Genomic DNA, 24,569 nt, shown 5'->3' with positions numbered 1-24,569 from the left:
CCTTGATGAGGAGGAAACATTTATCGAAGACTGTGGGGTGTAATTGTTCTGTAAAAATAGAACAGTGTCATAAATGACCATAAATAAAGTTTACATACAGTGGATGAATTCTAATATGCAATGGATGTGAAGAATTTTGAACATTGTTTTTCATATGAAGTCAGAATGTTAATGTATTTAAACACAGAATTTTGAACCTGTTAAGTTTTATAGTACTTGTTTTCTCCCTGTTTCCCTTTTCTTGCTTCTTTCTTTCCCTTTCAGATCTGAAATACATTCTGTTATGCTCTACCCTATTTCCTTCCTTTACCTTTCAACAAAGTGAAGCACATTTGCAAGGGTAGACAAATTTTCTCTTTACTCTGAAATTGGGTGGGCTCACCAGGTCCCCAGAAACTGTTGCAGCACTTTTTGTATTGTTGAATCACTCTAGTTGTTCTTCTCTTCTCTCACTTCTAGAATACTCTGAAGGGGAATCACTCTTCTACATCGTGAGTCCAAGAGATGTTGTAGTAGCCAAGGAACGAGACCAAGATGATCACATCGACTGGCTCCTTGAAAAGAAGAAATATGAAGTAGTTTTGATTTTAATTTCTTGGAAGTATTGACTTGTCTGTAACAGAGACAGGATAATACATTTTTGTTGTAAATCTTCTGTGTGGTTGAATTAGAGTGCTCCAAACCAAAAAAAAAAAAAAAATGTAGGAGGATAATAACTTTCCAATACCCCTCTCAGAAATTAGGGAACAAAAAGATTGCAATGATGTTGACTGGCTTTACTAAGTTAAATTGGGGAGGAGTCAGTGGTATAGGGAGGGAGAGGTTTAGATCTAACCTATTGAAATTTTATTTTGTGATTTATTTTTTTTTCCACCCAAGGAATTAAAAGAGAGCTAATTCCTCAGAGTTGTCTATTTGGACATTTTAATGAAATCACTCATTTTATCCTTATTTTTTTTTAATAAAGATAAAGCTACTAAATTTTTACTCTCTGAGGTTGGTTTGAACCAACCTCAGTTATCAGATCAGTTATCAGATAATCAGATATCTTTGTAGTCCAGGTAGGAAGTGATGAGACCTGCTAGCTTGGATAGAATGATATTGTCCACTTTAGTAAATTTTGGTTTAGACAGATTTGATTAGAGAATGCTCCAATAGGACTTTATTTAAAAAATATATTTTTCAGTTTTAATAGCTGAAATGTATCATGTTGGTTTAGTTAGACTGGATAGGCTTATGTATTAATCATCAGAAAACAATAGCAATTAGTCCAACTTTTTGTTCTAAATTTGTAACTACCTGGAAGGATAGGAAAAATCATTTTAATTTAAAAACTGTTTAGAGTCTAGATATAGTTGAGTAGTTGCTAAAATAAATTTTATTTTTAATTATTTATGTTAGAGTAATACTTATAAACTTTCTAAAGTAAAAAACAAAATCAGAGATTTTCAAATGCTTAATTATAGATATACAAAAATGTGTACAATTTATCTGTGTTGAAACCTAAAGAAAAATGCCTTTTTCCTTCTCTCCCTCCCTCCTTGCTCTCTTCTTTCCTTCCCTTCCTCTGTCCCTCAATATGCCCCTCAGTATCTGTCACACCAATTTAGAATGACAGCTGCCTTATTTTGCTTGGAGACTAGGAGATTTTGTTGTATTTTGATTTGTGTATGAAATGTGATTCCAATATCCTAATGCGGAAATGAATTCAAATGGAAATGAAAGAAGTCTTCATTTTGGTTGACTGCCTTTGTTTGAGTTTGAATTCAGTGAAGTTCATTCAACCATGGCATTAAAAATTCCAGTGCTTCAAGCAAAAGCCACAGAAAAATGGGGCTTTATTCATGTAGTCCAGAATGTTAAAACATAATAAATATAGTGTTTATAACCACAACATCTTTCTCTCCCACTCTCCCACTTTCTTTCCCTGTTTTTGGTTTCTTTTATCATGCCTATGTAAATATAGGAAGCTTTGATGGCAGCTGAAATTAGCCAAAGGAACATAAAAAGACATAAGATTCTGGTAAGTATGCCTTTTTTTATTATATTAGAATAACTTTACCTTTTAATAATATCTTTTCAGAATTTATTTTAAACTAATTCTCTTTGGTCTGTGAGGTCAAAATATTTCATTTTATCAAATCAGTTACTTCTTGTAAACAAGACACTTGAACAGTTGCGAGGAGGTATAATTTGAAAACTATATTTGTAAAATACACTTTAAATACAAAGCTTTCCAGTTATGTATGTGGAAGTTTCTTTAAATTATAGATGAAATCACATTATCTCAAAATTTATTGAAAGAGTGCTTTCGTAAAACCAGATTGCTTTGGTGTCTCCATAATAACAAACTCAATTGATTTTGTTTTGGAGACTTATCTAGGACATCAAATACATTTTTATTTCATTTTGAATTCAGGAAAAATGTAGAGACTGAAGGCCCATTTCTTTGCTGACTATGACAGAGAATGTGCAGATAGAAAGCAGATAAGAAATCATATTCTTTGCAGGCCCTGAGAGAACATCTATCCTGGTACCTGTGTTTTGCAGGTGAAAACTACAAACTTAGTCTTTTATAGCTAATTGAGTTTCTACACAAATTTCTTTTGCCTATGCTTTCCCTACCTTAAACTCTTTGGTCCCTGTTATAGTTAAAGCTTTGTCCCAGGGTTTCATAAACTGACTTCCAGACCACTCATGTATAATCGAATCAAGCCTTTATTGAAGCACACCAGTGGCGGCTGACCAGAACATAAAGCTGTTCCCCTGATCAGCCCCGAACAATTGCAAGGACACTCCTTATAATCTTGAAAACCGCAAAAGGGATTTTCGGGTGGGGGCGGGGGTGGTCTAGCCAATGCAAGCAAGCCAGGTTACAGAAGCGGGACAGTGCAGTCAAGCGGAGGGAAGCCTAACCAATCACAGTTAGCCCAGTCACCCCAGTTACTGAAACAGAGCCCTGTTACCCTAGTTACAGAAACAATACCCCATTAGGTAGTTCCGTGTTCTTAAAAGTTTCTATAGCAAAAGGAAAAGAACATCTTGCTCCAGTCATGACTCTTCTACTTGGCATGGTTGTTTTGCAGGATGAAGTCATAAAACAAAATGGAGTCACATTTGCTCTTACTATCACATCCCCATAAGGCTTTAATTCCCAGAATGTACAAGCAGGATAATTTAGGATTAAGAAGAAAAAAGAAAACCAGAGCATCTTTTAGTTTTAAGTTAAAAATGTAGGGGATAGGCAAGAATTCTTTAGAAATAGGAGAGAACCGAAAAGGCTTGTTTTACTTGGTTATGCAGAGCAGTTAAAGGAATTTCTACGTAGAAAGCAAGAACCAGATCTTGAAGGGATTTCCATAATTAGAAGCTTGGTTCTATTTTAGAATCCTTAAAAGACAATCTGAGCTTTTAGGCCCATATCAGATTTCCCTATTACTGAGATTTTCTGGTGGAGACAAGGTCAGCTGAGATGGAGATCAGTTATCAGATTGTAGTCCAGGTAGGAAGTGATGAGACCTGCTCAGAGTCAGCAGGAATAGGACATCTTATGGGACATCCTCGTGGAGTGCAGGAAAGAAATTTGAACTCAAAAATAGATTCAGAAGTTATCAGCCAGAAAATATCAGTTGAGTGCTTGAGTTTGGATTAGCCCACTTAGGGTGGGTACATAGTATCAGAGAACAGAGGAATGGGAATGGAACCATAAGGAACACTGTCATTCAAGGAATATCTGTAAAACAGATTTGGAACAGCCAGAGGAATTTTATGTCAAAGGAGTTGAAAGAGGAGAGCATTGAGGGTAAAAAGAGTTACATACTTACGAGCCTGAGGTAAACAGGTCAAAAAGGCTAGACGAGCTGAGTTGGTCAGGTATATAGTGGATTTGGTAATGTGAAAGTAACTAGGGAAATTTCTGCTTATATATAATTTGTTTTCAACGTGGTATAGGGATTAAAAGTTAATAGTTAAAAGGAGTTTGTAGAGTCAGCTTAGCTATGAATGAGAGAGACTGGAGACTGTAGGTGGCGGCTGTGGCATCATGGGATAGTTGTTGTTGCTGTTTTTTGTAATAGAGACATTTATGCATGCTTGTATATAGAAAAAGAGGAAAGGTTCAGAATGAGCTCCGCAACCGGGCAGCATGGACGTGTGGTGGAGGGACTGGTACTGAAATCTCACAGAATGACCCTCTGTAGATATTGTGATATATGGTCTGTTTTTACTCTCATTCTGTAGGTCTGAAATGATTTCTCACATAATAGTCATTAAAGAAAAATATTTAAATAAACTTAAAACCATTGTTTATCTCCCCTCTTGAAAAGAGCCTGTCCTGTATATTAAGTATGCATAGATTTTTTTTTCTCCTGGCATGAAATGTTTCCATATCAGGCATGCAGAGAAAAAATGGACTCCTCTTATTTCTGCCATATTGAAAGAAATTCCACATGTATATTTTTGTACATGAAGTAGAAGTTAAAGCCAAGTTTTGTTATATATAATAATTTTAGCTTCTAATGCAAATGCTTTCAGGTGAGGATAATATTTCATAAAAAGAGTCATGGGGAGATCAAGCAAAAGCTGTTCTCCCATGCCTGTGGTGACACTGGCCACTCCAGATTCTTTGAGAACCAGTGAATATTCTGAAGACACTCGGTTGCCTCCTTTCATGCCAGTTTCCTTCATCTGTAAATTTATGGATTTGAATTTCTTGTTTTTCTCAGCTCATTTTCACTTTAGGATTAAGTTTAATATTTCATATTTCCTTTTAATCTGATAGTCTGTCATTTCATTTTTCTTAACATTTCAGACTTGAGGTAGAGGAGACAGACATGTAGTTCACATTTTACAGATGAAAGCACAAGAAACAGAATTTTATATCCATTGACAACATGGAATTGTTGGATCATGTTTCTAATATTAGAGATTTCCTTTGCAGAAAATCTCTTAGAGGGGATCATATTAGAAGCCTTTAAAATAGTAACATTATTAATTTTTTTAAAAATTGAATTTCAGAGCCAGGCTTGATGGTACATGACTGTAATCCCAGTGATAGGAGTCAGAGACAGGAGGATCACAAGTTCAAGGCCAGCCTGGACAACTTGGGAAACCCTGGCTGGGAATGTAGCTCGGTGGTAAAGAGGTCCTGGGTTCACACCCCAGCACCATCACCCCCCCCAAAAAAAATTAATATACATATAAAAACAAATACATGTACTTTTAAATATGAATATACTAAAGAAAGAAGCAAGCATAACTGCATAAAGCAAACTGCAATATCACTATTGTCGATAGGACCCTAACATCATGGCCTGCTTACAAACAGATTCAGCTTTTCAGTTTTTCCTTTTGAATTTTGAAATTCCTCCATTTTCTCTAGGATATCGGCTTGGCATATATAAATCACTTGGTGGAGAGAGGAGAATATGACATAGCAGCACGGTAATAAACACATTTTCACAATTTTTACTAATATAAATAGAACAGGTCACTGTTAACAACAACAATCAGTCATTCTTCTATTTAACATACATTTTGGGTTTTTTTTTTTTAAACATCTTTCTAACAGAAGTAATTTTGAATATTAGTGGTTTCAATCACAGAATAGAGTAATATCTGTTATTTCTGCAACTTCTGTTGCACTTTCACCAAAAGGAGAATTGTTTCTCACATATTTAATGAGAAAAGTGTCAAGATCCATGAAGAATGTGGGATTTTCCCATTTATAAGCTAGCAAGTTAGCCTGCCACAGTTTCATTGTTAAGCAGAAGACATGTTGTGAGACTCCTGGGTCAGAGCTAAAGAACTATTTCCGTGGTTTTAGTAACCAGTGTATCATCTTTTAACCTAGGTCCCCAATCCTCAATCCCCATTCCCATAGAACAACATGGAGGGGGCCCAGTGACTCTGCCTATGTAGTGGGTTGTGTTATACGGGTGGAGCCCTGAGCCTGGGATATCTTTTCTAGGGAAATGACCCAGAAAAAAGACATTGCCTTCATTGTACTGGACAGTAAGCACAGCTGCCCTCTACTCCGGAGGGAGATACTGTCTTTGTCTAGAGCTGTTGAAAGATAGCCCAGAACAAAATGCCTCTGCTTACAATTTCAGGAGAATTGTTTCCCAAGGAGAAACTAGCTACTAAATGGAAATGGTCAAACCATAGGATCCCAGATTGCTGGGGCCTTTGGTGGGCGGAAAGCATGCATGTATATAGTGGTCATGTGATCCTTTTGGAATTTTGCAGTGCCCATCTCTGTGACTATGCAGTATCCTTGGAAAGTAGCCTTTAGTTCCCTGAGATAATTTAAGAAACTGTGTTTCTCTAATATGTTAATAAAAACAATAAGTTTCATTCATACATAAATAATCTTCTAGATTACATTCTAAGATGGGACTCTAGTTTTTTAAAGTCTCATTTTGTAGCCTATTATTTAAATCAGTTCAGGAAGAACTGATACTTTTGGATATGGTGAATTTTCTTCAAGGCAAAAAAGGGCCCTAAACCAGCAGTGTTGATCCAGACAAATAGTACACTTAAAACAGGAAAATCATTGGGGAAACCCCTAATGTAATCTTCTGAAAGAAATTTATCTGGATTTATAACTATTTTGTGTAATTTTCATGATTTTTGTCAACCTGTACATGCAACCAAGTAACAGTAAAAACTTCATGTTAATTAGCACACGAGAAAGAAATTTGTCAAAAATTTCAGAGATTTATCTAAACCACAGGGGAAAAATGTCTATTTATTCCATCTATTTATTTATTTAATTTATTTATTTGTAATTTGTTTCTCTCTGGAATGTTTTTACTGCAGCAAATGCCAGAAAATCCTTGGGAAAAATGCAGCCCTCTGGGAATACGAAGTTTATAAATTTAAAGAAATTGGACAGCTTAAGGTAATAAATAAAGATTTATTTTTAACTTAGTTTCTGCATGTTAAATGAAAATAAAATAAGAATAATAGTAATCACTTCTTTATTGGGAAGTATTTTATCAGCGGGAAAGAAAAATCAAAAAATCAAACTTGGCAGTTAGTTTCAAAACATAAAGCATAGTTTGTAATTTTGGGTGTGTGTGTACTATGTATATTAACATATATGAGGTGGTCTTTCTTTTTTTTTTTTTTAATCTTTTAACCTTTTACCGCTACAGTTTTTTCTCTGTTTAGATGAAGTTTTCATGTTTTTTTTAAAATAATGGCTTTGGAAGCCAGGTATAATTTTATTTGGTGAATTGTAAAACATAAGACCTTTTTCAAGTTTACTGAAGAATTAATGTATTTTTCAATTATCTGACCTGTGAAAAGGTGAAATTTGACCATGTAGCTCAAATAAATTATTTTGCTGCTTCATTTTTTAATCTTTAAACTTAGTATACAACATTCAAATCAGTAAAGTGTTCTTATGTTTGCTTAAAACATTTTTTAGTTTTACTGAGCCTGTTGAATGCTCTAATGGAGATATGAATGTATTTTTTAGATGTCCCAATTATGTTGGCTTATCAATCCCATGACTACTTACTCTTGTGCTTGCCCCATAAAGATTACTCTAAGTACATGTATGAAGAGACGAATGGTGTGACTCTACTTTGTGTACAAACAGAGATATGAAAAATCATGCTCTATATGTATAATATGAATTGTAATGCATTCTGCTGTCATATATATAACAAATTAGAATTAAAAAAAGAAAAGAATGCTTAAATTTAAAAAAAAAAAAGGATTATTTTTTGTAGTTGGACCCTAGCTCCATTTCTTTTCTTTCTTTTTTTTTTGTGAGTGTGTCTGTATGTGTGGTACTGGGGATCAAACCCAGGGCCTTGTGCATGCGAGGCAAGCAGTCGACCAACTGAGCTATATCCCCAGCACCCCAGCTTCATTTCTTATTGGGCTTTTCCTAGAAGGTTTCATCCAAAGTTTCATGAGCCTGCTTACCTGATGGCTGTATAACCCAGACAATTCTATTGAACTGTTATGATGGCTAATTCTCTTCATATATATTGCTAATAATGATAATGCAAACTAAGGTAAATCTACATTCTTCCCAAATTTGGTCATTTTCCTTTGAATGTGTGTTTATAACACATAGTATTTTCATTCTCATTCTTAATGGCTCAACAGCCACTATCTTAGTGAGAATATTTTCCTCAATTTACCTCTTCATTCCATTTAATCTCTGCTTTTTGGCAGTTTTATCAAATCAATTAATTGGGCCTTTTCACTTCCATTTCAGTGCCATTTCCTTAACTCTTACCTGACATTACAAGGACCTTATGATAGATCTAAAGTTATGTTCTACGGGCAGTCCTGGTTAAAAGATATCTATCTATCTATCTATTTATTTATTTATTGGTTATTCAAAACATTACAAAGATTGCAGAATCACATCGGTTACACATCCACATTTTTACATAATGCCATAATAGTAACTGTTGTATTCTGCTACCTTTCCTTCCTCTAATATCCCCGCTCCCCTCCCCTCCCATCTTCTCTCTCTACCCCATCTATTGTAATTCATTTCTCTCCTTATTTTTTTCCCATTCCCCTCACAACCTCTTATATGTAATTTTGTATAACAATGAGGGTCTCCTTCCATTTCCATGCAATTTCCCTTTTCTCTCCCTTTCCCTCCCACCTCATGACTCTGTTTAATGTTAATCTTTTCCTCCTGCTCTTCCTCCCTGCTCTGTTCTTAGTTGCTCTCATTATATCAAAGAAGACATTTGGCATTTGTTTTTTAGGGATTGGCTAGCTTCACTTAGCATAATCTGCTCTAGTGCCATCCATTTCCCTGCAAATTCCATGATTTTGTCATTTCTTAGTGCTGCGTAGTACTCCATTGTGTATAAATGCCACATTTTTTTTATCCATTCATCTATCGAGGGGCATCGGGGTTGGTTCCACAGTCTAGCTATTGTGAATTGTGCTGCTGTGAACATCAATGTGGCAGTATCCTTGTAGTACGCTCTTTTAAGGTCTTCAGGGAATAGTCGGAGAAGGGCAATAGCTGGGTCAAATGGTGGTTCCATTCCCAGCTTTCCCAGGAATCTCCATACTGCTTTCCATATTGGCCGCACCAATTTTTTTTGCAGTCCCACCAGCAATGTACAAGAGTACCCTTTTCCCACATCCTAGCCAGCACTTGTTGTTGTTTGACTTCATAATGGCTGCCAATCTTACTGGAGTGAGATGGTATCTTAGGGTGGTTTTGATTTGCATTTCTCTGACTGCTAAAGATGGTGAGCATTTTTTCATGTACTTGTTGATTGATTGTATGTCCTCCTCTGAGAAGTGTCTGTTCAGGTCTTTGGCCCATTTGTTGATTGGGTTATTTGTTTTCTTATTGTTTAATTTTTTGAGTTCTTTATATACTCTGGATATTAGGGCTCTATATGAAGTGTGAGGAGTAAAAATTTGTTCCCATGATATAGGCTCCCTGTTTACCTCTCTTATTGTTTCTCTTGCTGAGAAAAAACTTTTTAGTTTAAGTAAGTCCCATTTGTTGATTCTTGTTATTAGCTCTTGTGCTATGGGTGTCCTATTAAGGAATTTGGAGCCCGACGCCACAATATGTAGATCGGAGCCAACTTTTTCTTCTATCAGACGCAGAGTCTCTGATTTGATATCAAGGTCCTTGATCCATTTTGAGTTAACTTTTGTGCATGGCGAGAGGAGGGGATTCAGTTTCATTTTGTTGCATATGGATTTCCAGTTTTCCCAGCACCATTTGTTGAAGATGCTATCCTTCCTCCATTGCATGCTTTTAGCCCCTTTATCGAATATAAGATAATTGTAATTTTGTGGATTGGTTTCTGTGTCCTCTATTCTATACCATTGGTCCACCCGCCTGTTTTGGTACCAGTACCATGCTGTTTTTGTCACTATTGCTTTGTAGTACAGTTTGAAATCTGGTATCGCTACACCTCCTGATTCACACTTCCTGCTTAGAATTGCTTTTGCTATTCTGGGTCTCTTATTTTTCCATATGAATTTCATGATTGCTTTATCTATTTCCACAAGAAATGCCATTGGGATTTTGATTGGCATTGCATTGAACCTATAGAGAACTTTTGGTAATATCGCCATTTTGATGATGTTAGTTGTGCCTATCCATGAACAGGGTATATTTTTCCATCTTCTAAGATCTTCTATTTCTCTCTTTAGGGTTCTATAGTTTTCATTGTATAAATCTTTCACCTCTTTTGTTAGGTTGATTCCCAAGTATTTTATTTATTTTTTTTTTTTGAGGATATTGTGAATGGAGTGGTTTTCCTCATTTCCAGTTCAGAAGATTTGTTGCTGATATACAGGAATGCCTTTGATTTATGTGTGTTGATTTTATATCCTGCCACTTTGCTGAATTCATTTATTAGCTCTAGTAGTGTCTTTGTAGACCCTTTTGTGTCTTCTAGGTATAGGATCATATCATACACAAATAGTGATAATTTAAGTTCTTCTTTTCCTATCTTAATGCCTTTAATTTCTTTTGTCTGTCTAATTGCTCTGGCCAGTATTTCGAGAACTATATTGAATAGAAGTGGTGAGAGAGGGCATCCCTGTCTTGTTCCAGAATTTAGAGGGAATGCCTTCAGTTTTTTTTTCCAGCTAGCCTGAGGCTTTGCATAGATAGCTTTTACAATTTTGAGGTAAGTTCCTGTTATCCCTAGTTTTTCTAATGTTTTGAACATAAAGGGATGCTGTACTTTGTCGAATGCTTTTTCTGCGTTTATCGAGATGATCATATGGTTCTTTAAGTCTATTGATGTGGTGAATAACGTTTATTGATTTCCGTATATTGAACCAGGCTTGCATCCCAGGGATGAATCCTACTTGATCGTGGTGCACGATCTTTTGGATATGTTTTTGTATACGATTTGCCAGAATTTTATTGAGGATTTTTGCATCTAAATTCATTAGGGATATTGGTCTGTAGTTTTCTTTCTTTGAGGTGTCCTTATCTGGTTTGGGAATCAGGGTGACATTGGCCTCATAGAAAAAGAGGGAGAACTTCCAAATTCATTCTATCTCCTGAAATAGATTGTGGAGTATTGGTATTAGTTCTTCTTTAAAGTTCTTGTAAAATGCTGCTGTATATCCATCCGGTCCTGGGCTTTTCTTGGTTGGTAGTCTTTTGATGGCTTCTTCTATTTCCTCACTTGATATTGGCCTGTTTAGGTTGTTTATATCTTCCTGACTCAATCTGGGTAGTTCATATGTCTTAAGGAATTTATTGATGCCTTCACTATCTTCTATTTTATTAGAGTATAGGGTTTCAAAATAATTTCTAATTATCTTCTGTATTTCTGAATTGTCTGTTGTGATGTTGCCTTTTTCATCCCGTAAGCTAGTAGTTTGGGTTCACTCTCTTCTTCTCTTTGTTAGCGTGGCTAGTGGTCTATCAATCTTATTTATTTTTTCAAAGAACTAACTTTTAGTTTTGTCAGTTTTTTCAATTGTTTCTTTTGTTTCAATTTCATTGATTTCAGCTCTAATTTTAATTATTTCTTGCCCTCTACTGTATTTGCTGCTAATTTGTTCTTCTTTTTCTAAGGCTTCGAGGTGTAGTGTGAGGTCATTTATTTGTTGGCTTTTCTTTCTTTTAAGGAATGAACTCCATGAAATGAATTTTCCTCTTAGTACTGTTTTCATAGTATCCCAGAGATTTCGAAATGTTGTGTCTGAGTTTTCGTTTACCTCTAAGAATTTTTAAATTTCCTCTTTGATGTCTTCTGTAACCCTTTGTTCATTCAGTAGCATATTGTTTAATCTCCATGTGATGTAGGATTTTTCCTTTCTCATTTTATTATTGATTTCCAATTTCATTCCATTATGATCAGATAAAATGCATGGTAGTATCTTAACTCCTTTGTAATTGCTAAGATTTGACCTGTGACATAATATATGGTCTATTTTTGAGAAGGATCCATGTGCTGCTGAGAAGAAAGTGTATCCGCTTGATGTTGGGTGGTATATTCTGTATATATCAATTCAGTCTAAGTTATTAATTGTATTATTGAGCTCTATGGTTTCTTTATTCAACTTTTGTTTGGAAGATCTGTCCAGTGGTGAGAGAGGTGTGTTAAAATCTCCCATGATTATTGTATTGTGGTCTATTAGACTCTTGAACTTGAGAAGAGTTTGTTTGATGAACGTAGCTGCACCATTGTTTGGGGCATATATATTAACGATCGTCAAGTCTTGTTGGTGTATTATTCCCTTGAGCAGTATGTAGTGTCCTTGTTTATCCCTTTTGATTATCTTTGGCTTGAAGTCTATTTTATTTGATACAAGTATGGACACCCCTGCTTGCTTCCAGGGTCCGTATGAGTGATATGATTTTTCCCAACCTTTCACCTTCAGTCTATGTATGTCTTTTCCTATCAGATGCGTCTCCTGTAGGCAGCATATTGTTGGATCTTTTTTTTAAATCCATTCTACTAGCCTATGTCTTTTGATTGGTGCCTTTAAGCCATTAACATTTAGGGTTACTATTGAGATATGGTTTGTATTTCCAGCCATATTTGGTTATGTACGATACTTAACATGATTTGTTTTTCCTCTGTGCTTAGTTTTTCCTTTACTGTACTACCTCCCGCTGTTGGTTTTCATTGTTATTTTCCATTTCCTCTTCCTGTAATGTTTTGCCAAAGATGTTTTGAAGAGCTGGTTTTCTAGCTGCAAATTCTTTTAACTTTTGTTTATCGTGGAAGATTTTTATTTCATCTTTAATCCTGAAGCTTAATTTCGCTGGATACATGATTGTTGGTTGGAACCCTTTTTCTTTCAGCGTTTGAAATATGTTGTTCCAGGATCTTCTAGCTTTCAGAGTCTGTGTTGAAAGATCAGCAGTTATCCTGATTGGTTTACCCCTATATGTAATCTGCTTCCTCTCTCTTGTTGCTTTTAAGATTCTCTCCTTATTCTGTAGGTTGGGCATCTTCATTATTATGTGTCTTGGTGTGGATCTCTTATGATTTTGTATATTCAGTGTCCTGTAGGCTTCTAGTATTTGGATTTCTTTTTCATTCTTTAAGTCTGGGAAGTTTTTAGTATTATTTCATTGAATAGATTGCTCATTCCCTTGGTTTGGACCTCTGTACCCTCTTGTATCCCAATAACTCTTAGCTTTGGTTTCTTGATGTTATCCCATAATTCTTGGATGTTCTGCTCATGATTTCTTAACATTCTCACTGAGCTGTCTATGTTCTTTTCAAGTTGAAAAACTTTGTCTTTGTTGTCTGAAGTTCTATCTTCTAAGTGTTCTACTCTGCTGTTAATACTCTCATTTGAGCTTTTAATTTGGTTAATGTTTCCTGCATTTCCAGGATTTCTGTTTGTTTTTTATATCCTCTATCTCCCTATAGAGTTGATCTTTTGCTTCTTGGATTTGTTTATGTAATTCATTGTCAAAGTGATTTTTCATTGCCTGAATTTGATGTATAATGTCTTCCTTGAGACTCCAGATCATCTGAAGCATGTATATCCTGAACTCTTTGTCTGACATTCCATCAGCTGCAGATATTACTTCATCTAATGTTGAATTGACCTGTATTGTTTGTGGTCCTTTCTTTCCTTGTCTTTTCATACTGCTCATGATTCTTTCTAGCTTTGTGAAACTGTTGTGCTAATGTTTTTCCCCTTATATATTTGTATTGTTCTTGTATAGCTCCAAAATCCCTCTTTTGCGGAGAAAGACAATGTTAACAGATCCCAATATCAACAGTACATTATCTAGGCACAATTTTTTATTATTAATACATTTATAGTTAGATTCTAAGACTACAGATATTGGTTTTAATTATTACTTAAGAATATATTCCTTAGCTTCATAAAAGGAGTACCATATCTGGTGGCATATAGAAAACTTAATTTCAGACGAAGGATGTTATACTTAGAGGGAAAGGAGTGAGGGTATGAGGTTAAACTAACTTAGCACCTTTGGAGAACTCTAACCACTAGACTGGTAATTTATGGAAGAATGTATATATTCAACCTTCTCTGTATTTAGATAGTTACCCTATGTATAGATAGCAAAAGTTAGGAGATTGAAAGTGGGATAGAGAGAATACAAATTAAAAAAAAAGAAAAAAAATAACAAGGAAGAAAAGAGAAATAAGAGAAGGGAAAGGGAAGTAAGATAGAAATAAAAAAAAATGGGGGGCGGTGGGGTATATGCAATTCCTCTATACTATATTACTTTGGTAATTCGGTTGTTCATGTACAGTTCTTGATTTCACATATGCTGAAGTTGTGGAAGAGAGAGAAGAAAAGAGAAAGAGAGCAAAAAAAAAAAAAAATAGAAGTCTCTCAGAACACTGTTTTCCTTGCTTCCAGTAGGTGGCATTGTCTATTCCTAGCTTGAGCCTCTGTATTCAGTGTGGTGGGTATAGCCAGTGTGAAAGGAAATGAGCTTCCACCTGTATCTTCCCTACTCTAGTCTCTGAGGTAGAAACCAGGTGCCTGTACAGTTGTTGTTTTGCGTTGATAGCTACAACCCCCAAAAGCTTGTGGGAAATAATTTGAGTTATCGCAGCTAAGGGTGGGGGAGTTGGAAACCGGATACCTGGATCAGCCGCAGAACCGTGCTGGTAGCCACACCCCCTTTGATGGGTTTTAAGGGTTGATGGGCTTCCTCCGGACTAGCACTGGGGGAGGGGGCGGACTTCCTCCTCTGGTCTGGCGCGTCTTCCTCCTCCAGTCTGGCTGGGGCACCTGGCGTGTCTTCCTCCTCCTGTCTGGCTGGGCGTCTGGCGCGTCTTCCTCCTCAAAACATATCTATTTAAAAAATGAATATGGACTCTCACTTCCCTATTATCCGTTGCTTCCCTCCTGCCCATAGAATAAAATTGAGTTCCTTTCATGACCCCACCTCCCTTCCTTTCCAGTCGCACCTATTTTCGGGGACCTAATTCTCCCATCTCTGGGCCCCTGTGTCTTCCTTGAACATGAATGTTTGTGGTTGCATGCCTTTGTTCATGTTCCCTGCCAGATCCGCTTCCCCTTCTGTCTTTGCCTGATAAATTCAGGACCATAACATACAAGATTCTCCTCTGTGGAGTTGCAGGTATGGTTCAGTGGTAGAGTGCCTGGCATGCACAAGACTTTAGGTTAGATCCCCAGCACTTCCATAAATATATACAGACAGACATAAGATTCTCCACTGTGTACACAGCCCTTTGTTATTCCCTTTCTCATAATATTTACCACACAGTATCACCAGTATCTGTTTATTTCTCTTCACATCTTCCTTCTTGGACACTAAGCTTCTGGGGGATAGTGTCCCCAGTACAAAGCATGGTAATGGGTGAGTAGAAGGAAATTGAACTATATTTGGAAATATCCTAAGAATGCAAGATGCATTTTTCCTATTTCAAAACATGATTGTGAGTTGTTTAGTGCACTTCAGTTTCAGGAAGGAAAGATGTATAGGTGACTTATACTTTAGATTATTTAACAAGTTGATTTTATAATCTTAAACTTTTGAAAATATATCATAATTTGTTGTTAGAAAGTAAAGTTCATTTGCATCTTTTCAGAATAATTTTCCAGAGTACTCTTATTCCTGAATCTTAAAATTTTAAAATAAAAAATATATTTTTATATTATCTATGTAATGGGAATACAGTTTGTTTTGCCACCTTTTAAAGAATTCTTGTTTCCCTTTCCTTCCACAGGCTGTTAGTCCTTATTTGCCAAGAGGAGATCCAGTTCTGAAGCCACTCATATATGAAATGGTCTTACATGAGTTTTTGGAAAGTGATTATGAGGTACGGCATTCTGACATGAACATATTTGTTTGTATTCAATAGAAAATTTTTAGAAATCTTGAAAGTTTATCTTTATGATCCTGTTGTAATTCTTTCATGTATATCAACTCTTAAATTATTTTAAATTTTTTATCATCAAAGTTATCCCATTAATTCATGTTATATCTGGGAAACTTTTGGTTGAGACTGAAATAAGCATGACTTAAATCTCAAGCTTGCAAATATTTTCTCCTCAATGATTTAATATGTCTGCCAGATCAGTAGTATTGAGAAAATTATAACTAACTTTTTGTTACAAGCTCTATGCATAATTCCCATTCTAGCTTACATTATTTTCAACTTAATGTTTAAATTTTGAATTAAATTGTCACATAATAGTAGTGATCCGTAACAACTTTTGTATGAAAATTTTGTGCTGTCAACAGAGCATTAACAATCGTATCTCCCACCCAATGAACTTCTCTGAAATATTGACTTCTCAATTTTCTTTTCTTCCTAAAAAGATATGAAGTAATACGATTTTCTTTGAGGTAATGATGTACTTTATGACATGTTTCTAGTCTCATAGAGTTTCGAGTCCTATGCTTATAGCTTTGCCTGTTAATTTATAACCTAATAGAATTGTTTTAAATAGGTCTTATTATAATATTGACTAATTAATATTACTGTATAAGCATGTTAAAAGTGGTACAATTTCTGTGGCATTTTATTTAATGAATACTTCTTAACCTTTTACTTACTATGCAATGGGCACTGAGGTGTTCTATACCTTTGTTCACTCTGTCACAACGGTTCTTCACTGACTGTGTCCTTTAATTAGTCATTGTGGTCACTGGGTTGAATTTATCAGTATTTCTTAGGTAGCACATTTATTCCAGGGTGTGTGAAGCCAGTTATGCAGGAAGAAGCCTAACGTGAAATGGAGTAAGTGTTTATGTCAGTTTACAGTGGGGCCATCTTGCTTTTATCACACAATGTGACTAGTCCCTTTTCTTTGTTAGAAGTTGGCAGTACTGTGAGGCTATTGCATGGCTAGGGAAAGGAGGAAATGGAGCCAAACTTTCTTCTTCCTTTGAACAATATTATTTCTGGTCTCAAGGCTACTGACTGCTGCCATTATTAAGGTGGAATTCTTTACAAACTCTTTTATCTTAAATATCACACGGTCTTAAGAAAAGAGAAGCATAATCCATAGTGTCATTTTGATTCAGGAACATTTTGTGTTCTGATTGAATTCCCTCCCTAAAATCTCTAAAGTCAAATTACTTTACGTGCTAATATGAAGGTTGCAATTTGGAGGGAAAATGTGTGCTCTCTTGCCATCCTTACTAGGGGGGTTACTTTAGTCAAAACTGGATGAAACTTTAGTGGAAGCGATATTCCTGATTCTTCTGTGGTTTTTCTCCTTAGCAAATCCTGGTGCTTTATAGAAACACCTTGTACCAGTCTGTTTTTAGTTCTAAATAACTTTCTTCTAATGGAGATTGAAGCCAGTGCTCTCTAACACAGAACTATATCCCCAACCCTTTTTTTGTAGACAGTCTCAGTATGTTGCTGCAGCTTACCTCAAACTTAGGATCCTCCTGCCTTAGTCTCCATTGGCACTGGGATTGTAGATGTGCACCACCATACCTGGCTTTAAATAACATTTAAATAAATTTAAAGTAGTTCATTAAAGCATTAGTAGAGTTATCATGTAATATTTAATATCAGTTTTTTCTAGTAATATGGATATTTTTACTTCTCCTTTCTGTCTTTTGAGTATGTCTAATCCACCCCTTCCCAAGTTGTCAAAGATCAATAAGTAAACTCAACTTATTTAGGGTTATAAAACATGAACGTTAACATTGGGAGGCAGGTACTATATAGGCTACTGGCCAAGATCAGCTGTCAGGGAGAACAGAATTAAATCAGGATATCTGGGGTTTCTCTCAGAACCACAAATTTTGAGATCCAGATATAACCAGAGTAAGGGCTAGGGGACAAGACTTTAATCAAAATTCTAATTCCCAGCATAAATGTGGGTCAGAAGCCAGACTGGAAGGAGGTCAGACATGGTAACTTTTAAAGTTATTATGCCAGATGATTTTATTTGTGGAAGCAGCTTTGTCCTCCACAGAGCCGAGCCGCCATGTACAGTTGTACTTGCTGTGCAGTGCACAACAGTGTGCCCAGACCTAAATAAAGTGCATAGAAGGTGTTGGGGAAAGTAGTTGACTTTGATACTGTTAGATGTTAATAATTTCATCCATGTGTTATAGCTGTCCAAAATGAGTATAGAACAAGTCAAAGCTAAACCTTACTTGTGCAACAATACTTTATGTAAAGAACAGGGTGCCTTACCTAGTTGTACATTTCATAAAAATAGGAACAGAAATGGATAGCACAACCTACTTCCCAAGAATAATAAATGGAGATTATGGTGGTTATATTCTCCATTTTTTCATTTGCACCCTGAAACACCCATAGTTAGAATATTGATGAAAAGTTTATGACTGAAGTTTTATTTTTATTTGTTCTTTTTAGTTCTACATCACAGTAGAATGTATTTTGACAGATCATACATACTAGAGTTTAACTTCCCATTTTTGTGGTTGTACACGATGTGGAGTTACACTGGTCATGTATTCATAGAAGAACCTAGGAAAATTATGTCCAATTTCCTATTCCCTCCTCCCCTTCCGTCTAATCCAGTTAACTTCTATTCTCACCCACCCACCCACCCACTCCCCCAGTTATTGTGAACTAGCATCCACATATCAGAGACAACATTTGGCCTTTGGATTTGGGGGATTGGCTTATTACACCTAGCACAATAGTCTCCATTCCATCCACTTAGAAAATGTAACACATTTTCTTTATCTGTTCGTCTCTTGAAGGGCACCTAGGTTGGTTCCATAGCTTAGCTATTGTGAATTGAGCTGCTGTAAACATTGATATGGCTGTGTCACTGTAGTATGCCGATTTTAAATCCTCTAGGTAATATGCCGAGGAGTGGGATAATTTTGTCAAATGGTGGTTTGACTCAAGTTTTAATCATAAAATCACTGTCTGTTGCATAAATACTTGTTAAGTATTGTTGAAACTGGATTGTAATTCTATTTTTGTGTTTGAAAACCAAACTATTTCCCTGTGTTCTCACCCCACAATCCACACAGAGGCTTCTGTGACTTCAAGAGATGTAGGGACTTCTCCCCACCAGCAAGCAGTTCTGCAGTGGCACTAGCTGTTGTCCTCTAATCCAGTTTCATTCTGACACTGTCCACTTGGACACAATGTCTGTTAAGAGCTCAGTTCCCAAGATTCCCTCTCCTACCTGCCTGATTTGCCAGTTGCACGCCACAGGTCATTTTAACTGTGCTTCTGACCAACTGATTATAAATCAGGGCATCCATAAACTCCCTCCTCAGGTTCAAGTGATTTGTCCTAGCTGCTCACAAAACTCTGGCCAGCCTGTTTACCCTTCATTGTAAAGGATGTTAACAAGGATACAGATGAAGAGATGCATAGGGTGAGGTGTGGGGGAGAGGACATAGACCTTCTGTGCCTTCTCCATGTACACCACCCTCAAGGAATTTTTACAGTGTTTGGCTATCTGGAAGCTCTTCAAACCCTGCCCTTTTGGATTTTAGAGAGACACCATTGCATAGGCATGATTGCTAATGGACTGAGTGCAGAAATGCAGTGAGGCCTAGGGTCAAATTATTCAACATTTCTTCCTGGAGGATGTGGAGCAGAACCACTCTGGAAGGAGGAGGGTCTTAAAAAACCTACTAAGTTTCCATGGCCTGCTTTGGGGAGGAGATTATGAGCCAAGAACCATGGACCAAAACCAAACTGTGTATATCACAGTGTTACACTTGTTTAAAGAGTGTTGTTCTTTTTCTGCTGTTCCTCTTTGGTTAGGGTTTTGCCACACTGATCCGAGAATGGCCTGGAGATCTGTACAACAATTCAGTAATAGTTCAAGCAGTTCGAGACCACCTGAAGAAAGATAGTCAGAACAAGACTTTACTCAAAACCCTGGCTGAATTGTGAGTTTTTGTTTTGTTTTACCTTTGCAAATCATTCTACATTAAAAAGTTTTTCATATTTTAGACTTCTGCAAACTCTGACTGGAGAGGATGCTTTCTAATGTCATTTTCCCACATTCACTATTAATAAAAATAAAACCTTGCATAAATGTCAAATGAACAAGTAGAAGGTAAGGTCAGTATGTAAAACTGTTCAGTTATAATATGATCTGTTTCCCAAAGGAGAGGGTACTCTGGGGCAATGGGTAGGAGGTGGGAAGGCTGTCAGGTGTTAGACCTCTCAAGTAAAACAGTTTTCCATTGAGCCAGGCTCTGGATTCTGTTATTCCTAGATTTTCCAGTCAGTCTCTCAAACATCAGACTCCAAATATATAAATCACAGGTTCTCTTTAGGAACTAATAGCAAAATAAGAGCAGTGCAAGACACCAAATCAAGGCTCAGCAAATGGGAGCTTCATTAACCTTTTTCATATTTATTGGGCACTTTGATCGGGCTTTGTGCCATATGCCTCTGATACAAAGATAAGATATACCCTCATGGAGCCTCAGTCTAGGGAAACATGTAGAATTGTGCAGGTCTGTCTAGAGGACACTTCCTGTGGGCTTCAGACTCTCTTCAAAACCCTACCACCTCAGACCTCTCCTCTCCCATCTTTGTCCAGGACCAGGAAAAGACTGTGTTAAACTTTTTCACAAAAGAAGTTATGTTTGTGCCATTCTGACTTGGAACACTAATCATTTTCTCTTGGAAATATTGTTCCAGATGCCCCTTGGACTCTGTAGCATTGTTAATAAGGAACTGACGTCTAATTTTTGTTCATTTGGCTTTCAGGAGCTGGTTGAGGGACTTAATATGAAAAAAAAACAAAAAACTGTTTCAATGGAAAAACATTTCAATCTTATATATCCCCTTATAGATAAGGTTTTGGAATATAACCAATTTGTCAGCTGAATACTACTTGTAAGAATTCTATGATTTTTCTGTTTCTGAAATGAATATGTCCTTCATTCTGGATCATAGCTTCATTGTCTGGTATATGGATTTCTGTAAAACGATTTCTGTAAAACTTTTTGAGGCTGAGCCCCCAATGAAAATTTTTTATTCATGAATGTTATAAATTTTCTGGAATTCTAGTAAGGTGGAAACAGGGTTCTGAGGAAAAAGCACTTACTGATCATGAATTGTTAAATCCCAAGGAATATTTTTCAAAATTAAGTTATCTTTCTTATCTGAACAAATGTTTTTTTAATATTATAAAAACAATTTCTGTGCAAGTGTATTTTTAGTATAACTGCTGATGAACATTAATGTAAAAAATTTTTCTTACCAGGTATACCTATGACAAAAACTATGGCAATGCTCTGGAAATATACTTAACATTAAGACATAAAGACGTTTTCCAACTGATACACAAGCATAATCTTTTCAGTTCAATCAAGGATAAAATAGTTTTATTAATGGATTTTGATTCAGAGGTAATGTATTTTTTATTTGTACCGATACTTTCCCTTTTCCAACTGTATAATCATTAGACATCTGTCTAAATGCTCAATAGCTTGGCCATGTACTGATTATGCTTGAATATTCTGACCCTTTTCATTGGATGTTGTTATTTTAGTAATCAACATTCAGGAATACTTTCTTTGGTGTGGTGATTCTGTAAAAGCAATTGTAATTTGATGTAGAACTCAAAAGGGTGTGTGTGTGTGAAGTAACTTTTTTAGTAAAAAAAAATGATATAATTCATAGAAACAAACTACGCATATACTTTGGCTCATTTAACCCTCTTAATGTATGTCCTAGAATTAAAATTTAAGTGAACTTCTGTTTAGATCCACTTATTGCTGTTTTATTCATTGATATTCACAGATCCAGCATGTGTAGTTTCTACTGATTTTGGTGATATTCAGGTTCAGGACATGTGGAATGTGTTATTTACTGTAGCTCACGTTTGAAGAGTGGTTTGCTTGACTAATGACAGGACCGGCCTCCATGGCTCACATTTGCTTTATAACATGATAAAATCCTCCTCTATGTAAAAAAGAATCTAATTACAAATGTTTATGAGAAAAATAATGAGGTTCATGAAACATAATGATCTCATTCAGAAAATTGAAATTTTAGATAAATGAAAAAGTAGGATTCTAAAAGCTCTTACATTTTAATGCATTATATTATAATGCACTTAATTGTATTTTTCTGTATTTAGGGGTATTATATGCTATATTAATCTCCATCAACTTAAATCTTATTTAGATAACATCTACATATACCTCTTTTTCTCAAAGATACTTTAGTCTATTTTTTATACTGATTCAAGTCTATTAAGGCTATAGATCTTATAGAATGAAGCTCAGGTAGAGGGGCTCTATTTCTCTGGCAAAGGATGATTAAGAGGATGGCATGCATATATAAAAATTAATTACACTTTCCCCATACCCAGTCTTCCCTCATGCCCACCCGTCATCCTAGGTGTCTTGAGTCTAATTTTGTATGTAGAGCTGTGGGAAAAGATGAAAGGGCTGAGAGTAATTGCTATTCAAGAGTTTGGGCCAAAGTTAAGAATCCGAGTTTTCTAGTTAGAAGAGACCTTAGGAATAATCTATTCCAACACCCTCATATTTTAGAGAACAAAAATAAAGTTTGGATGGCGAGGTGGTAACCGATTCAAGAACAGGACCTGGGTATTCTTCATGACACTCAGTCTGATGAGCTTTCTTCTCACTCTCTTATCATAAACTCATTTATGTTTCATGAATTTTAAAGATGGCTAAAGTAAATTCCAAAAGTCTGTAAGCTTCATACACTGTGAAACTTTTGGTGTCTTATTCTTTTTCCAACTCTTACCTTCTTCTCTATACAAGACTGATTCTATATCTCTGTGAAATCTCATAGGGAGGCATTGGCAATTTTCAGATACTAAGAAAAGCTCATTTTTGTGGTTTTGGTAATGAAATGCTCTCCGTCACTCCCCAGAATCACATGAAAGTTTGTGAGGATAATTGAGACATCATTGGGGGCTAGAATATGTCGGGATAGTTTGTGCTTAGTAAGTTACAGCAAGGCACCATCTTATTAGTGTGCAAAATACATAGGCCTCAGACTGAGACACATTTGAAAATGCATTCCTCTATGGTTATTATTTTGCATAAGAGCCATTGTAAAACTTAAACATAGAAAATAAGCCCTTCACCTTTGCTGTAGCAATGTGTACACTATGTTGTGTTTAGTGTTCTTATGTGGCATATTTCAGTGACTGTGGCTAATTTTTGTATTTTAGAAAGCTGTTGACATGCTTTTGGACAATGAAGATAAAATTTCAGTGAGTAGCTTTTTATATGTGAAGTCCATTTGTTAATAATACAATAACAAAAGACTGGGTAAATTACAAAGAAGTTTATTTGGGCTTGTGGTTCTAGTCCAAGATCGAGAGGCTGTGTTTAATGAATGCCTTCTCATAGGCAGAGTCCTGAGCTGGCACAGGGTATCACATGGCAAGAGACAGAGAACATGTGGGAGAGGCCAGCAGTGCACTTGTGGGAGAATGAAGTCAAATGCACCAGAAGCAGCAAGACCACTGGGAGGGGCCGAACTTGCTCTTTAATAACAGCCAGAGAGGCAGCCTTGTCCCTTCACTGGGGCAGTCATGCCCATGCACCTCGAGCTAGTCCCCACCACTTTTCCAGACTGTTACATTGGGGAATCAATCCTCAGCATGCGTTCTGGCCAGAAAACAAACCACAGTTACCCTATCGCAGCGGATTACTAGATAAGTGTCTAGAACTACTTTAACTAGAAGGATGAGAGGTGTTTATCAGATAATTTTGCAGCTGTGTTTGTGTCCTCATAACTCTGTTTAAAATTTTCTATTTTTTTCCTTAGATTAAAAAGGTAGTGGAAGAATTAGAAGACAGACCAGAGTTACAGCATGTGGTGAGCTTTGAAGTCTTCTTTTCCCCTTTTGTTAAAATAGTGGGATGGAACACCTTTCAGTGTCAGGGACCTCTTTATGGAGATTAATACCTCAACTGGAGGTTTGACTACAGACAATACTCTGAAATTATTAAAATGTGGTGTGATATGTTTTGAATCCAGAGCTAGGGTTAATGCAGAACAGGCCCTTGAACTTTGACTTACAATTGAATTGAGATTTAAAAGTTGTATTCATTTCTGTGTTGTCCACTGTGCCTAGGAGTAAGCTCCTTCTCTCTTTAATTGCCTTTAAATGTAACTATAGCAAAGTACAGCAAAAGCAGAAGGTGCATTGTAGAGACCAAGTTCTCCGCCAAAGAAATAGCATACAACCATTCTAACCACAGAGTGATCAGAGCAGGGCTTCATTTTTTGGTCCCTCACCCTGGCAGTAGCTAATCTCATCTCTTTTTAGTAGCCTTGGTATTTGTAGTATTCGACCTGTTTGTCTTGATTTCTTTGGGGGCTACTTTTATTCCATGCTTTGCATTATTAAGGGAGTAGATATTTTCTGTGTCCTTTAAAAAATTATAAAACCTTTCAGTAGGACCAAGGGCATCAAATATAGTATCTTTGCCCATCTTCTTATACCCCAGGAAGAGACCTAGGGAGCAATATCTTTCTTTCAAGCTAGTTGTATACATTGAAGCTCTTGAAAACAGAATAGAAAATGTAAGGTATGTTTTTTTGCTTTTGTTTTTTTTGGCTCAGGAGTTGTGCAGATGCTATTGCCATATTGTTCACAATCGGAAATCTCAAGATTATCTGCTTACCCAAGGAAGGCTCCATTTT

The 24,569-nt window shown here is 36.2% G+C and overlaps 1 protein-coding gene across 3 annotated transcripts in view; it reads left to right on the top strand.

Annotated features, from left to right (window-relative positions):
* Positions 1 to 24,569, top strand: part of Vps41 (VPS41 subunit of HOPS complex) — a 166,604-nt gene that overhangs the window by 119,462 nt on the left and 22,573 nt on the right. For all 3 annotated transcript variants that reach the window (XM_076836307.2, XM_076836312.2, XM_076836319.2), the window contains exons 13-21: positions 460 to 575; positions 1,967 to 2,023; positions 5,381 to 5,442; positions 6,820 to 6,901; positions 15,678 to 15,770; positions 19,677 to 19,804; positions 21,136 to 21,280; positions 23,086 to 23,127; positions 23,688 to 23,738. In XM_076836307.2, the coding sequence (XP_076692422.2) occupies positions 460 to 575; positions 1,967 to 2,023; positions 5,381 to 5,442; positions 6,820 to 6,901; positions 15,678 to 15,770; positions 19,677 to 19,804; positions 21,136 to 21,280; positions 23,086 to 23,127; positions 23,688 to 23,738 (776 nt within the window). The remainder of the gene's footprint in view (positions 1 to 459; positions 576 to 1,966; positions 2,024 to 5,380; positions 5,443 to 6,819; positions 6,902 to 15,677; positions 15,771 to 19,676; positions 19,805 to 21,135; positions 21,281 to 23,085; positions 23,128 to 23,687; positions 23,739 to 24,569) is intronic.

The sequence above is a fragment of the Callospermophilus lateralis genome, chromosome 1, assembly GCF_048772815.1.
Source record: "Callospermophilus lateralis isolate mCalLat2 chromosome 1, mCalLat2.hap1, whole genome shotgun sequence".
Lineage (NCBI taxonomy): Eukaryota > Metazoa > Chordata > Mammalia > Rodentia > Sciuridae > Callospermophilus > Callospermophilus lateralis.
The sequence above is the reverse complement of the archived record's forward strand: the minus strand, read 5'-3'. Positions and strand labels throughout refer to the sequence as shown.